The sequence below is a fragment of the Lutra lutra genome, chromosome 3, assembly GCF_902655055.1.
Source record: "Lutra lutra chromosome 3, mLutLut1.2, whole genome shotgun sequence".
Lineage (NCBI taxonomy): Eukaryota > Metazoa > Chordata > Mammalia > Carnivora > Mustelidae > Lutra > Lutra lutra.
The window spans coordinates 105,160,076-105,175,942 of NC_062280.1; the positions used below are offsets into that span (position 1 = coordinate 105,160,076).

General features: G+C 33.6%; 1 protein-coding gene across 8 annotated transcripts in view; it reads left to right on the top strand.

Moving 5' to 3' along the window:
• PTPN4 (protein tyrosine phosphatase non-receptor type 4) overlaps window positions 1-15,867 on the top strand; it is a 220,522-nt gene that overhangs the window by 144,908 nt on the left and 59,747 nt on the right. For all 8 annotated transcript variants that reach the window (XM_047722598.1, XM_047722596.1, XM_047722597.1 and 5 more), the window contains 2 exons: window positions 4,272-4,335; window positions 8,075-8,247. In XM_047722598.1, the coding sequence (XP_047578554.1) occupies window positions 4,272-4,335; window positions 8,075-8,247 (237 nt within the window). The remainder of the gene's footprint in view (window positions 1-4,271; window positions 4,336-8,074; window positions 8,248-15,867) is intronic.

Genomic DNA, 15,867 nt, shown 5'->3' on the forward strand with positions numbered 1-15,867 from the left:
AGTGAACACATCTGGGCCTGGTGCTTTCTTTTTTTGAAGATTCCTAATTGTTAATTAAATTTCTTTAATATATACAGGTCTATTCAGATCATGTATTTCTTTCTTTGTGAGTTTTGGTAGATCATCTGTTTCGAAGAATTGGCCCATTGCATTGAGATTATCAAACTTCTGGGCATAGACTTACTCATGGAGTTGTTTTATTATGCTTTTAATTGTATTGATGTCCACTTTCATTTCTGATATTAGTAATTTGTGTACTCTCTTTTTTTTTCTTAGTGTGGCTAGAGGCTTATTGATTTTATTAATTTTTCAAAAAATACCTTTTGGGTTCATTGATATTCTCTATTGGTCTTCTGTTTTCAATTTCATTGATTCCTGCTCTACTATTTTTATTTTTTTCTTTAGGTTTAATCTGCTCCCCCTTTAAAAAGATTTTATTTATTTATTTATTTATTTATTTATTTGAGAGGGAGAGAAAGAGAGAGTGTGGAAGTAGGGATGAGGGGCAGAGGGAGGAGAGAATCCTCAAGCCGACTCCCCAGTGAGTGCAGAGCTGGATGCTGGGATCAGAACCTGAGTCAGCCGCTCAACTAACTGAGCCACCCAAGCGCCCCTCTATTCTTCTTTTTTTAAAAGTGGAAAGTTAGATTATTGATTTTTTTTTTTGTCTTTCTTCTTCACTTACATATACATTTAGTGTCCTAAAGTTCCTTCTAAGCCCTGCTTTTGCCAGGTTTCACATATTTGATGGATTGTGTTTTCATTTTCATTTAGTTCAAATAATTTTTCATTTCTCTTGAGATTTCTTGGCTCCTGTTTTATTTATAGGTGCATTATTTAATCTCCAGGCATTTTAGGATTCTAGTAGTTCTTTTGTTACAGATTTCTAGATTAATTTGTTGTGCTTTGAAAGGAGGTATTGTGTGTTTTCTGTTCTTTGACATTTGTTAAGGTATGTTTTATGGCTGAGAAATATGATCTGTCTTGGTGAATGTTTCAGATAAGCCTGAGAAAAATGTATATTTTTATATTGTAAGAAGTAATCTATAAAGGTCAGTTATATCCATTTGATAATATTGTTGAGTTCAGCTATGTCCTTAATGATTTTCTGTGTGCTGAATTTGTCCATTTCTGATAAAAGGGTGTTGAAGTCTCCAGCTATGATAGTGTATTCATGTAGTTCTATCAGTTTTTGCCTCTTGTTGTTAGGTTCATATTCATTAAGATTTTGTAATGTCTTCTAGGAGAATTTACCCCTTTATCATTGTGGAATGCCCTACTTTATCCTCAATTACTGTTTGCTTTGAAGTCTTGCTTTTTGTAAATATTAGAGCTGCTCTTTTTTTCTTAAATTCTTGCTTTTTTGAGATATAATTGATATATAACAGTATATTCATTTCAGGTGGGCAATAATGATTCAATATTTGTATATTTTGCACAATGATTATCACTGTATATTTGGTCAGTATTCATCACTACACCATTACAGTTCTTTTTCCTTGTGATGAGACTTTTAAGATCTGTCTTAGTAACTTTGAAATATACAATACAGTATTATTTAACTTTAGTCACAGTGATATACATTACATCCCTAGTACTCCTGCTTTTTTTAAACTAGTTTTAGCATGGTATATTTTTATACATTTGTTTGCATTTAGCCTATCTGTGTTTTTATATTTAAACAAAATACTGTTGTGTCTTGTGTTTTGAGCCACTCTGACAGTATGTCTTTTAATTGTTAAATTTAGCCCATTGACATTTTAAAGGATTTTTGATATATTTGTATTAGTATCTGCCTTATTTGTTACTGTTTTCTATTTGTTGCCCTTGTTCTTTGTTTCCATTTTTGTGTTTCACTCTTTTTCCTGCCATTCTTGTTTATTTGAGCATTTTATATGATTTCATTCTCTCTCTTTTCCTAGCTTATTAGTTCTACTTCTTTTATTTGTTTTTAGTGGTTGTTCTAGAGTTTGCAATTATATTTACATTAGTCTAAGTCTACTTTGAAATAATAGTATACTAATTCCTTCCTCCTGTCCCTTGTATCATTGCTTTCAATCATTTCACTTATACATAAACATATATAAGTATATAATTGTGTATATATGATATGTACATAAACATACATAATTGTATACATTTTTGCTTTTATTATTTCGAACAAATTTATATGTTAGATCAATTAAGAATAAGAAAAATCAAATTTTTATTTTACCATCACTTAGTTCTTCTTCAGTGTTTTTGCTTTCTTTATATAGATTCAAGTTTCTGGCCTATATAATTTTTTTTCTCTTTTAACATTTCTCGCAAGGCAGGTCTCGTTCCAACAAATTCCCCCAATTTTTGAGAAGGTCTTTTTTTCTCATTCATTCTTGAAGGATAATTTCACAGAATATGAAATTTGGGGGTGATGGTTTTTTTTCTCTCAACACTTTACCCACTCTGCTCTCTTCCTGCTTCATGATTTCTGAGAAGTTGGACTTAACTCTTCTTACCTTTCTTCTCTGTAGGTAAGATGTTTTTTCCTCTGGCTTCTTTCAAGATGTTTCTCTTTATCTTTAATTTTCTGTAATGTAAAAGTGATATACCTAGGTATGGTTTTTAAGGCATTTATCCTGCTCGTGTTCTCTAAGCTTCCTTCATCTGTGGTTTGGCATTTGATGTTAATTTGGGAAAGTTCCTTAGTCATTTTTGTTTCAAACATTTCTTCTGTTACTTTCTCTTCTCCTTCCAGTATTTCTATTACCATATGTTACTGTATGTCACATCTTTTGTAGTTGTCCCACAGTTCTTGAATAGTCTGTTCGGTTCTTCTTTAGTCTTTGTTCTCTTTGTTTTGGGGGCTTTTAGGATTTTATTGATATATCTTCTGCCTTAGAGATTATTTCCTCAGCTGTGTCCAGTGTACTAATAAGGTCATGAAAAGTATTGTTTCTGTGATAGTGTTTTTTACCCATAGCACTTGGCGGGGGCTGTCTTTCTAATGACACCTAATGATTTCCATCTCTGTGTTTACATTGCCCATCTGTTCTTACATCCTTTTTACTTTATCCATTAGTGCTCTTAGCGTATTAATCAGAGATGTTTTAAGTTACCAGTCTGATCATTCCAACATCTCTTTCGTGTCTGATTCTGCTCTGTCTCTTCACATCGTGTTTTTGCCTTTTGGTATGCCTTGTAATTTTTTGATAGCCAGACATGATATTCCAGTGAAAGGAAGTGCTATAAATAGGCTCTTAGTAATGTTGTTGTGAGGTGTAGGGGGATGGCAAATGTTCTGTATCCTGTGATTACCTCTCAGTGTTTCAGAGAGCCGTTGCCTCTAGACTGTGAACTTCACAAGTGTTTCTCTGTTTTTTTCTTCCCTGCTAGGTGGGATAGGATGGCATGAGTGAGCTAATTAGGCTTCCCCAAGTTGGTTAAACTCTGGTAATACCCGAGCAGGTGAGGATTTGGTTAACTAGTTTCCCCTGAAGGCAGACCTTATTAAGAACAGAGTGCTCTAGTATATTTCAAGATGGTTCTTTTTCCCCTTTCCTTGCTGGAAACTCAAGGGTATTTTTCTCTGAATCTGATTGGACTCCTAGAGGTAAATTTTGCAATATTGTAGGAGGTCTCCTCTCCCCTGTAACTGAGTCCCTCTGGAGTTTTTCACTCTTGAATTTGTCCACACGGAGCCTCCAACAATTCTTAAATTACAGTTCGGGGTCCTCTGGCTCTGGTTCCTCTGGCAGTTTCTGTTCGGTGAGTCTCTGCTCTGGTAAGCTGCAATTCTCTGTCTTCACCTGTTAGGCTCTCAAATCTTGGGAGCAGCAAGCAGTTCCTGCGCCCTCCCCTCTCTCATGAATCCAAGAAGAGGCGTTGATTTCTGAAACTGTTGATCTTTTTACTTATTACAGTGGAGTGGTGATTTCTAAGCTCCTTACGGAACCAGAAAACTGCTTGTAGTTTTGGTATCTCTTATTGGTATATCTTGAAATTTTAATTTGTCACATGTATTTTTATGTATTTCTCTAGATATAAAATTGAGAAAAGCATAGTTCACAGCAATTATTCTGATAAAACTTTCTTTAGTTGAGTATATAAATTCTAATTATTTTTTCATGAAGCACCAAAATCTTTAGATTTCTTAGGTAATGTGTGTATGTATGATTGAATGTTTAGGGGTTACTGAATATACAGTTAAAAGATTATTTTTTGCATTACTAAGTTAATGTTTTTATTTTTATTCAGTATTTTAAATACTCCCAATTCATTCTCTTTTTATCCAGGTTGAAGATTGTAAAAATTTCGTTTAAGTGCAAACAGTTTTTTATTCAACTTAGAAAAGAAGTGGTGAGTAGTGCTCTAATAATTATTAATATAAGTGAATATACTTATAAATATTTGTATAAATAGAGGCGCCTGGGTGGCTCAGCGGATTAAAGCCTCTGCCTTCGGCTCAGGTCATGATCCCAGGGTCCTGGGGTCGAGCCCCACATCGGGCTCTCTGCTCAGCAGAGAGCCTGCTTCCCTTCCTCTCTCTGCCTGCCTCTCTGCCTACCTGTGATCTCTGTCTGTCAAATAAAGAAAAAAAAAATATTTGTATAAATATAAATAACAAACATGAATAATATTTATATAAATGAAGTCTTTTTTTTATACATATATATAAATGAAGTCTTAAGAAATGAAGTCATTCATGGCCAAACTTTTAGTATGAGTGAAAGTGTTACTAATATTGTTGATAACTGTTACTAATATTATTTAATTCACATTTTATGTGAATTATGTTTATTTCCACAGTGTTACTGTAGTCCTGATTTAAAACTCTTCTATATATCCATTTTGCTCTCTTTTGAACTTTGAAACTGATCTCAATTGTCATGTTCATTGTCAGTTGCCAGGGTCTATTCCTGAGGGTGATAACTGAGAATTTTATACACACACACACACACACACACACCCCACATTGAGTTATTGTGAAAATACAGTGTTGGAAAGAACTTGACCTTGTTAATGATTTTACCTATTTAATCAAAATTAAAATAATTTATCCTTAAATTATTTCTTACAAATCTTAACAAATTAATGCAGATTACAAAATGGTAGTGTGTGCATATATGTGTAAAATGTATTTGAAACCTTAAAAATATTTGGGTCAGCTGCATTTTATCAGAATAATATTCTAAAGTGCCTGATTTATCATTTATACTCAAAAATATAAAAGTTTTTTCTATAGTTTTATTGAATTACACAGAAAAGTATACAAATATTAAGGATGGTGTTTCTGGTAAGTATATAATGAATAAATACTGTTAATACGTAGAACATTACCACCACCTTGGTATTATTGCTACTGGAGCTGATGCCCCTTTGTGTTATTAACCTTCCTGGGAGGTAAATACTATTCTCATTTGTATCACCATGGATTAGTTTGCTTATTTTTAACTTTAAAAAATAAAATCTAACCTTAACACTGTGAATTCATCCATATTTTTGCACAAAACAATAGTTTTCCTATTGCTGCTTGGTATTATATTGAGTGAATATACCATAAGTTATTCATTCTTACGTTTGTGGACAATTTTGGCATTTCCATGTTATGGCTATTATGACTAATGCTGCTAATGAAAATTTTTGTACATGTTTCAAAACATCTGGGAACTAGTGAACAAATACTTTAAATTATTATATTGGTATAATGCAATGTAGAAGTGAATTTTTCTTTTTTTTTTTTTTTAAAGATTTTATTTATTTATTTGACAGACAGATCACAAGTAGGCAGAGAGGCAGGTGGAAAGAGGAGGAAGCAGGCTCCCTGCTGAGCAGAGAACCTGATGGGGGGCTTGATCCCAGGACTCTGGGATCATGACCTGAGCTGAAGGCAGAGGCTTTAACCCACTGAGCCACCCAGGCGCCCCTAGAAGTGAATTTTTCTAATTTTTTTCCTATTAACACTATTATTATTAGCAATAATAGTTGTCGTATTTAATATTTATTGAGGTCTTACTGTGTGATAATTACACAGCTGTTTTCATATCATTTAATCCTCACAACTATTCTTCAAGGTTGTATATCATTAAGAATGTGTTTAGCCACAGATAACATCAACAAAAGTCATCTAACAACTGATTAAAGAGTGTATATAGTCACAGTCTACAGAATGTTGCCTTGTTAATGTTTCTCTCTGAAATACCTATTTTTAAATAAGCAAACTTTATACAAGCTACTTATCTTTCAATACAACATTTTGTATCTATTGTGTACAAAATGTGGAGGGTGCTTTTTGTTGCAAATTTATTACAAATTGTCCAAATATGATTAGTAGAAAGTCAGAATCACACAGAATTTTTGAACTATGCGAAGTGTCAAAAAAACATACATGATTCTTAGATCTACTCTTCTGAGAGGCATTACTGCAAACTGCTCTTTGTAAGATCTCCTCTGTCATTTTGCATTATTTATGGAGTGTGATACATGTAAACTATTAGTTAGAGCCTATAAAGCCACTGTTAAGCACAATTAAGAATTCTTTGGTGATCAAGAAGTAGTATTTTAAGCATATTATCTTCTCACATAGTAGTTTAATGTTTATACATGGGCATCTTACTGTATTTTAGCTACGAAAATATCTTCATATCTTTCGATAGGCAAACATTTAACAGGACATAGAAAGAAAACTAACCTTAAAAGAAAAGATCAATAACGTGGACTGTGTTAAAATTAAAACTGTATTCACCAAAAGACATCATTAAGGGAGTGAAGTAGCACAGAATATGTATATCATACACACACATACCACACCGTTGGTGTTGATATATCCAACCCAATCCAAAAATATGCTACTGATTCGAACATACACTTCAGAAATGAGGTCACCCACAAGGCCAGTAACCTGAGAAAGTGTTGAACCACATTAGTCAGCAGGGAAGTGTAAATTATAACCAAAATGTGATACTTCTACACATTCACCAGATTAATGTAATGAAAAATATTGATAAGCAAGTGGCTGGTGAATGTGTGGAGGATATACTGCTGGTGGGAGGGAGTATATATTGATGTAACTATTTTGGAAAACTCTTGGGCATTATCTACTGAAGATGAACACAAATATCTTATAATCCAACAATAGAAATGCACACGCATAACAGTATCTTTATATCCTCAAACTGGAAACATCAAATGTCTATCAATAACAAATGGATAAATAAACTGGTGTATTCATATGGTAGAATGTTACATAGAATGAAAATGACTTTCACAACCATATGGATGAATATAGAAACATAATACTGAACAAAAGAAATCAGACGTAAAGACATGTATGTATGATTCCATGTATATAAAGTTCAACAGCTATAAATAATCTATTGTGATAAAAGTCAGAAGAGTGATTACCTTTGAAAAGATAATCCTGTAGAAATGAAGCACAAAGAATACTTGAGTTGCTAGTAATAATCCATTTCTTGTTCTGGTTGGGTGTTAAATGGTTGCATTCATTGTGTGAAAACTAGAGCTATATACTTAAAACCTGTGTGCCTTACTATATATAATTTACTTCAGTGAAACCATTGAAATAGTAATTTGTGCCAGACTTTTAGAGAAAAATTAAAGAAATGATTCTGTTATGTTGCCACATACTTTAAAAGTTGAGTTGCATTATAGTGTTCAGAAGTACTGAATGAATATTCCTGTGTACTGACAATCTAGATAGGTTTATGAATTTTAAAATATTTTTAATAGGTGTGATAGTATATCTTAAAGTTTAGTTTATGGGCCAGGGTTATATTTTGAAATAGAATTATAGCTAGAAAGTTTTGAAAACAGATATATATTGGTCTTTAACTTATTTCTAATTGTGTTCTAAAATAAAAGTCCTAAGAGTCATAATATTACAAAATGAGGTGAGATCTACATTTTGCAAACCTTTCCGTTTATTTTACTGCTGTTTTATTAGATAAGCAAAAAAGGTATTGTGCTATAAGGATTAGCTGTTTGTAAGGCTAGAATATTTATCTGCAGAAAGTAAACTAAATGAACATTAGATCCTGATGTCTTTCTGGTATTCTCTGCATTTTGTCATTTATTACAGCATGAATCTAGAGAAACGTTATTGGGATTTAATATGGTGAATTACAGAGCATGCAAAAACTTGTGGAAAGCATGTGTAGAACATCACACATTCTTCCGTTTGGACAGACCACTTCCACCTCAAAAGAATTTTTTTGCACATTATTTTACATTAGGTTCAAAATTTCGGTACTGGTGAGTATTGCTTGTGCATTAATGTTTTGTTATTGGATTTTTCTTCACTTTTTAAAGGCCTGTTGTAATCAATCATACTATGTGTATAATTCATACACACCTACTGAGTCAAAATCTCTGGAGTGAGGACCCTGTATATAGATCAGCAAAAAGTTCTAAAGGTTATTGTGATCCAACCAGATGGAGAAACCTCTTCCATTGACCGTATTTCTAACAAGATAACATTATTTTCTAAAGTAAATCAGTCATACCTAATTATTTACATTCTAGACATGTTATGAATTCCATAGTGTCTTTGTTAAATATTTACATGAAAATTTTTCTTTGTTCTAAGACATCTTTATTTGTAAAAGCAGAAGTATCTTCTGCATGAGCATATAATTGCCAGTTTCCCTCACTATCCAAAAGTAGAATGTTCCTGTGAAACCTTTTGTTAAGTCAAATGGCATAAAGTAAAGAAGCCATTACCATTAGTTTATATGGAAAAGTTATTTAGCATTTCCATACCCCAAGAATGACCTCTCATAGTTTTTTTTTTTCTTACACTTTAGGACACATCTTACCAACAAATGCACAAAATAAATCGAGATAAAGCACAGATGATCAAAGACACAGTTCAAATATGTGCCTTTGGTGGCTTAATGCTGAGATGCTGAGTGTGCTTCATTGGAAAGGTCTTGGTGGGGTACTCTCACTGCCGTGTGCACAGCCTCTACAGTGGCTTGCTACAAAACAAATGCTGAATGCTTTTTTCTCCCTTTTTTTTGTAAAAGCAGAGTGGTGTAACACAAACTTTGAAAAAGTGGGGAATAACTATACTTTGCTTTTTATGTATGAGTTTGTTAAACCCTTTGTTATAAGGAGTTCAGGCACCTATTATGTAAAAGTCACATTTAGTCATTGAATATCAACCCCAGATTCCTTTTCCTAAAACTATCTTATTTATTCTTGATAGCTTTTATTTTTCCTGAAGGAAACAGTCTTTGAGGGATAATTCTAAATTTGGAGAAGTTCTGATTAATTTTGCCTCTGGAATTCTTAAAAGACCTATGAAAGCTAGTTTTTAAGTGCAACCTGGTAAGAATCACATAGCAAAGTCATTCATAATCTTTTACTAAAACAAATGTTATCCATTTCTGTTTCTGCTTCAAAAAAGATTTTCCATCTTCAGTAAATAAAACCTTTTATCATTATGTGTTAGATTAATTCATGTTTTATATTCATGTGGAAATATTGAGAGTGCCCCAGAAATCTCAAACATTTATAAATGCCCAATTTGTAATTTCAGAAAAAATAACAGCATAAAACTTTTAATATACTCTTAAAAATATATGCCCCCTCCCCAAAGCAGCTCCCAAATTCAGTGGCGACACTTAAACAGAATTAGGAAACTTTAATCACAGAAATGGCACAGCAGGTTCTTAAGTGGTGTCATATTTAACTCTTCTGTACCTTTCCTAAAAGCAATTTTGAGAAAAGTAAGGTGATGGTACTTATAAATTTTAAAATATATAGACTGATGGGGCATCTGGGTGGCTCAGTCCATTAAACGTCTGACTCTTAATCCCACTTTAGGTCTTGATCTCAGGGTCATGAGTTCAAGCCTCACACTTCACTCCGTGCTTGGTTTGGAGCCTACTTGGATGGGTGGATGGATGGATGGGTAGATGGATGGACGGACAGATGGACGGACTGAGAAAACAAGTATTCTATCATTGGTGAAAGTGAAGAAAAAAATTTTTAAAGCCTTGTCTAAATCTCAGGAGGGGCAGAAGAAATCTCCATTGAGAAAATAGTGTAGTAGTCCCTCAATAAACTTAATTATTGATTAAATGACCATCAGGGTTATTATCTAAGGACTACATTTTTCTTTAGCAGAATTCTTCCTTCCCTCTGTCCTTGAAAATATGACGTACCATAAATGTACACACACCATATCTCCTAGGCAACAGAAATGCATAGAATATAGTAAACTGCCTTTGACTGTAATTCAGATTGGTGTCAGATACAATGAGAAAAAAATAAAAGATTTTACCCAATCTATACCACAGCAAACAAAATCTAATCACAATGACCAGTACAATAGACAGTTAAAGAAACCAGTTTGGAGAAAAATCACTGAAACAGTACATAATTTCAACCACAGATGTTAATAAAAACAAACTAAAGAACAATCTAAGAAAAAAAAAATTAGCAGGGTGAGGAGCAATATCTGCCATTCAAGCTGTTACTGCCCTTGGAATATGGGCCTCATAGTGGCAAATTTTATATTTTTAAACAGCTTTATTAAGGTCTAATTGGTATACAGTAAGCTACCATATTTAACATCTAAAATTTGATGTTTGGAGATTTACATCCCTGAATCCATCACCATAATCAAGATAGCAAGCATATCTTCCCCCATTTTTCCTTTATGTTCCTCTGTAACCTCTTTCTTCTACCCTTCTTTGTCCCCGCAGCCACTGATCTGCTTTCTGTCTCTATAAATTGGTTTGCATTTTAAAGGATTTTATAGAAATTGAAACGTATATATTATGTACTCTTTTTAGTCCAGCCTCTTTGATTCATCATAATTATTCTGATGAAATTCATCTGTGTTGTTGTCTGTATTGGTAGTTCGTTTCCTTTTATTGTGGAGTATTACTCCACTGTATAGCTATATCACAATATGTTAATCCATTCACTTGCTTATGGATATGAAGTGACTGTTTGTTTCCCCATTTGGATTGTTTCCAGTTTTGAGCTATTAAAAATAAAGCTGCTGTGGCCATTCATGGAGAAGTATTTATATGGTTTAACTTCCCTTGGTTAAATACCTATGAATGCAGTGGCTAGATTCAAGAAACTGCCAGTCATTTTTTCAAGGCGGTTTTTACCATTTTATGTACCCACCAGCTGTGAGAGTTCCATTACATTTTCATCAAGCCTGTTGTTACCTCTTTGTAGAGTACACAATTCTGGTGAAATTTAATTTACCATTGTATTCTTTCATGGATCTTTCTTTTGGCATCATATGTAAGAAATCTTTGCCTAACCCAAGGCTGAAAAGATTTATTCCTCTGTTTTCTTTTAAGACTTCTATAGTTTTAGTTCTTACACTTAGCTCTCTGATTCATTTGGAAATAATTTTTGTATATGTTTTAAAATATAAACAAAAATATATAAAGTTCATTTTTTTGCATATGGATAGACAGTTGTTCCAGCACCATATTTTGAAGGATTGCCCTTTCTTTTTCCACTGAATTGCCTTTACCCCTTTGTTGAGCATCAGTTTTCAGTATTTGTGTGGACTTATTTTTGGATTCATTTGTAAATCTTAAAATATAGTAGTATTAGTGCTCCAACTTTGTTCTTTTTAAAAGTTGTTTCAAATGTTTTAGGTCTTTTGCATTTTCATCTGAACTTTAGAACCAGCTGATCAGTTTCTACAAAAAAGACTTCTTGGGGGAGGCGCTTGGGTGGCTCAGTCAGTTAAGTGTCCAACTCTTGATTTCAGGTCAGGTCCTAATCTTCAGGTTGTGGGATGGAGCCCCACATTGGCTTTGCACAGAGCAATGGAGCCTGCTTGAGATTCTCTTTCCCTTTGCCCTCTACCCACCACCTCTGCCTCCTCCTGGCTCATGCACACACTCTCTCTCTTTCTTAAAAAACAAACAAACAAAAAACCATGTCTTGGATTTTAATTGGGATTGTGCTGAAACTATAGATCAATTTCAAGAGAATTGACATCTTAAAAATACTGAGTTTTCAAACTCATGAAACATGATACATCTTTTATTTATTTAAGTTATCTTTTACTATTCTCAGTTTGTCAGTGTACAGGTCTTTCACAAATTCACAAGTTTCACAGGTCCATGCTAAATTTATCCTTAACTTCTTGAGGTCTTTTTAAATTTTAATTTCATATTGTTCATTATTAAGCAGAAATGCAGTTGATCTTTTTAATGTTGATCTGATTTCAGTAGTAAGACATTGCTTACCTCACTTATTCTAGGAACTTTTTTGTAGCTTCCAGTAGATTTTCTACATAGAGGATAAAGACAGTTTTAATTCTTCTTCTCCATTCTGATCCTTTTTGTTTCTTTTTCTTTCCTTATTCCCCCAGCTAGAACCTCCAGTACAGTGCTGAATAGAAGTGGTGAGAATAAATATCCTTGTCTTTTCCTTATCTTGGGGGGTGGGGGGGGGGAAGATATTCAATCTTTTGCTACTAAGTATGGTATTAGTTGTAGGCCCTTCATAGATGCTGTATATAGTGCATGTTGAGGAAGTTCCCTCTATATCTCATTTGCTGGAAGTTTTTGTTAGAATTGGATATTGGTTTTTGTCAAATGCTTTTTCTGCAACTATTACAAAGATGATATGGTTTTTCTTTTTAATTTGTTTGTATGATAAATTACATTGAGTTTCAAGTGCTAACCCTACCCCACATTCCTAGGATAAACCCCATTTGGTCATGATCTGTTATCCTTTTTCTATCCTGTTCTATTCAGTTTGCCAAATTTTTGTTTAGAATTTTTACATCTATGTTCATGAAAGATACTGCTCTGTAGTTTTCTTTTCTGGTAATATCAGTGTCAGGTTTTGGTGTCAAGGTAATTTCAGCCTCAATGAATGAGTTGGGAAGTGATCCCTCATTTTCAATTTTCTACGAAAGTTTCTGTAGTAATGGTATTATTTCCTTTTAAAATGTTTGGCAGGGGGCACCTGGGTGGCTCAGTTGGTTAAGCATCTGCCTTCAGCTCAGGTCATGATCTCAGGGTCCTGGGTTCGAGCCCCATGTTAGACTCCCTGCTTACTAGGGAGTCTGCTTCTCCCTCTTCTGCCCCTCCCCATGCTCGTGCTCCCTCTCATCCTCATTCTCTCTTTCTGTCTCAAGTAAATAAAATCTTAAAAAAAAAACATGTTTGGCATAATTTACCAATTAATCCATTTGGGCAGAAGTTTTGTTTATAGGAAGCTTTTGAGCAACACATTCAAATTCTTTCATAGATATAAAGCAGTTCAGGTTTTCTTCTTCTCAGTGAGCTTTGTAGTTCATGTTTTTCAAGGAATTTATCTCTTTCCTCTAAGTTAACGAGTTTTTTGGCATAAAGTTTATGGTATTCTTTTTGATTATAATGTGAGCCACTCTTTGTCTGCCACATCCTAAAGAAAAAAAGCGACTGAAAAATACTAAACTGCCATTCAAGTCTAAAGCCAATAAACATTATCAAATATATAAAACCTCAGAGAATATAACATCTCTGAGCCCATCTGGGGGAATTTTTTTTTTTTATTTTTATTTTTTATGTTTAGGTCATCTCTGTACCCAATGTGGGGCTCTAACTCACAACCCTGAGATGAAGAGTCACATGCTTTACTGACTGAACCAGCCAGGTATCCAGAAAAAAACCTCCTTAAGAAAATTAAGTCATCCAAGAGATAAGTCAACATAACTCAAAAAGAATCTTGGGGGCACCTGGGTGGCTCAGTGGGTTAAGCTTCTGCCTTTGGCTCAGGTCATGATCTCCGGGTCCTGGGATCAAGCCCCCCATCGGGCTCTCTGCCTAGCAGGGAGCCTGCTTCTCCCTTTTTCTCTCTGCATGCTCTCTCTGCCTACTTGTGATCTCTTGCTCTCTCTGTCAAATAAATAAATAAAATCTTAAAAAAAAGAATCTTGGAAAAGAACTAAGAATGAAGGTTAGGTCATTTAAATGTAGAACTAATCCTTGACAACTATCAGAATTGTGACTATAGAAAATTAAAATGCTATAAACTTTGATAAAGTAAAAATAACAATATAATAAAATGAGGAAGCAAAGGACTAGTGGAAGTATGAGAATCCATATTAACAAAAATTAAATATTTATAACACCAACTCCTTAAGGTTTTCCCAATCTTTCTTTCTTTATGTGTGAATGGCAGTCTTCTTTTAGTTCAAGGGAAATCAGTTTAATACTGTTTTCATTGAAAGTGGGATATGTAGCATAATCATTGTGTAAATAGCATTATGTCCCTATTTTTACCATTTTTTATGTATATAGAGAGTGTTTTTAGTGTTTATAGAGAGTCTTTTTACCTGCTGATAATGGAGATTATTTCTTAGGGATAAGACTCTGGCTAAATTTGGCGGGTTTATTGTTTTTTTAATTTAATTTTCTTTTTTTAATTTGGGATTTAAAAAAATATTTTTGTTTTGCTCCTCTGTATTGCTGAAATTACTTATAATGAACCTGTGTTCTTCTACCAGTTGTCATTTTCTCATTGTCCTAAAAATAAGTATCTTACTATCAGAATTTGATGTTTTTAGATTATGGTACAGTTTTGCGTTTTGTTCTAATAATAGTAATATTAAACCCCTAAAGAACAATATTATGGATAATATGAAATATAAACCTATAATGCTCCCCCATATTTCAATTCTGCCTTTATGTTTTTGTTACAAAAGTCAACTTGTTAATGCCTTTTGAGCCTTTTGAGTAATAGTGTCCCATTTGAATCCTCTTCACTGGTAAGTTATCAGTCAGACACATAGGAAGTCCTTTTTATTTTTCAAATAAAAGCAATTTGAGGGACTCGGTTACACAGGTATTAGAGAGGCTAGCAAAACAAAAGGGAGAAGAAGGAGAGTTTTAGAGAAGTAAACAGGAAAAATGGATCATGCTTAAGGCTCAGAAACTTGTGTTACATCTAGGCTGGAATCCATAAGCCTAGAACTGCTACTTTATCGTTAGAGCCATTGCCACAGTCAGTTCTGGATCTGCCCGAGAGGTGCTGCTTTGATCAGGGATGGTACATACCATCTATGTGCTGTCTCTCCCAGTATCCTGTTCCCACTCTTGTTACAGCAGCCACCAGTGTCTTCCAGTCTTCTGCTTTTGACTCCCTCTACTTTCTGATCGCCTATCAGAGAAAATGTAAAACCTAATAGAAAACCAACTCACAAAGGAACCTAGAAAATAGTTTGTTAACTAGCAAGCCTACAAAACTTAGCCAAGCACAGGAGGAGGATTGAGGCCTACGACAGCTCAGTTAACATTAAATTAAATTAGTGTATATAAGTAAACCATGTATGTTTATCGTTGTAAAAGTTAAATTTTATGTTTGTAGTCCTTACATACTTTTAAAACATCCAAAACACCTTTTAGTCAAAATGATTGATAATATTGTAATTCAGGTAGGAATGGCAGCATGACAAATGTTTATCTGGACACGGTCTTATCCCTAATGGGTATGCATTAAATAAATATTTTTTCCTTCATAATAAGCAATGGTTAAAAATACTAGAACTTTTTTAAGACTTAAAATGTTGATATATTATTTAGACTGAGAGATGGAATTTCAGATATCAGAGAATTTATTAATTGCTCCACCAACCTACTGAAATACAAACTTTTATTACCTCTCTTCCAAAACATCCAGTGGATTAAAGTTGTTGTTCTAAAGTGGAAATGCAAAACAATAGTGAACCTCAGTTTGTTACCTTGCTCACAATTGCAGGTATACTTTATCCTTTTTTAATTTAATTTTTTTTCAGTGTTCCAAAATTCATTGTTTATGCATCACACTCAGTGCTCCATGCAATATGTGCCTTCCTTAATACCCAATACTTTATCCTACTTACAGGAAATATATTTT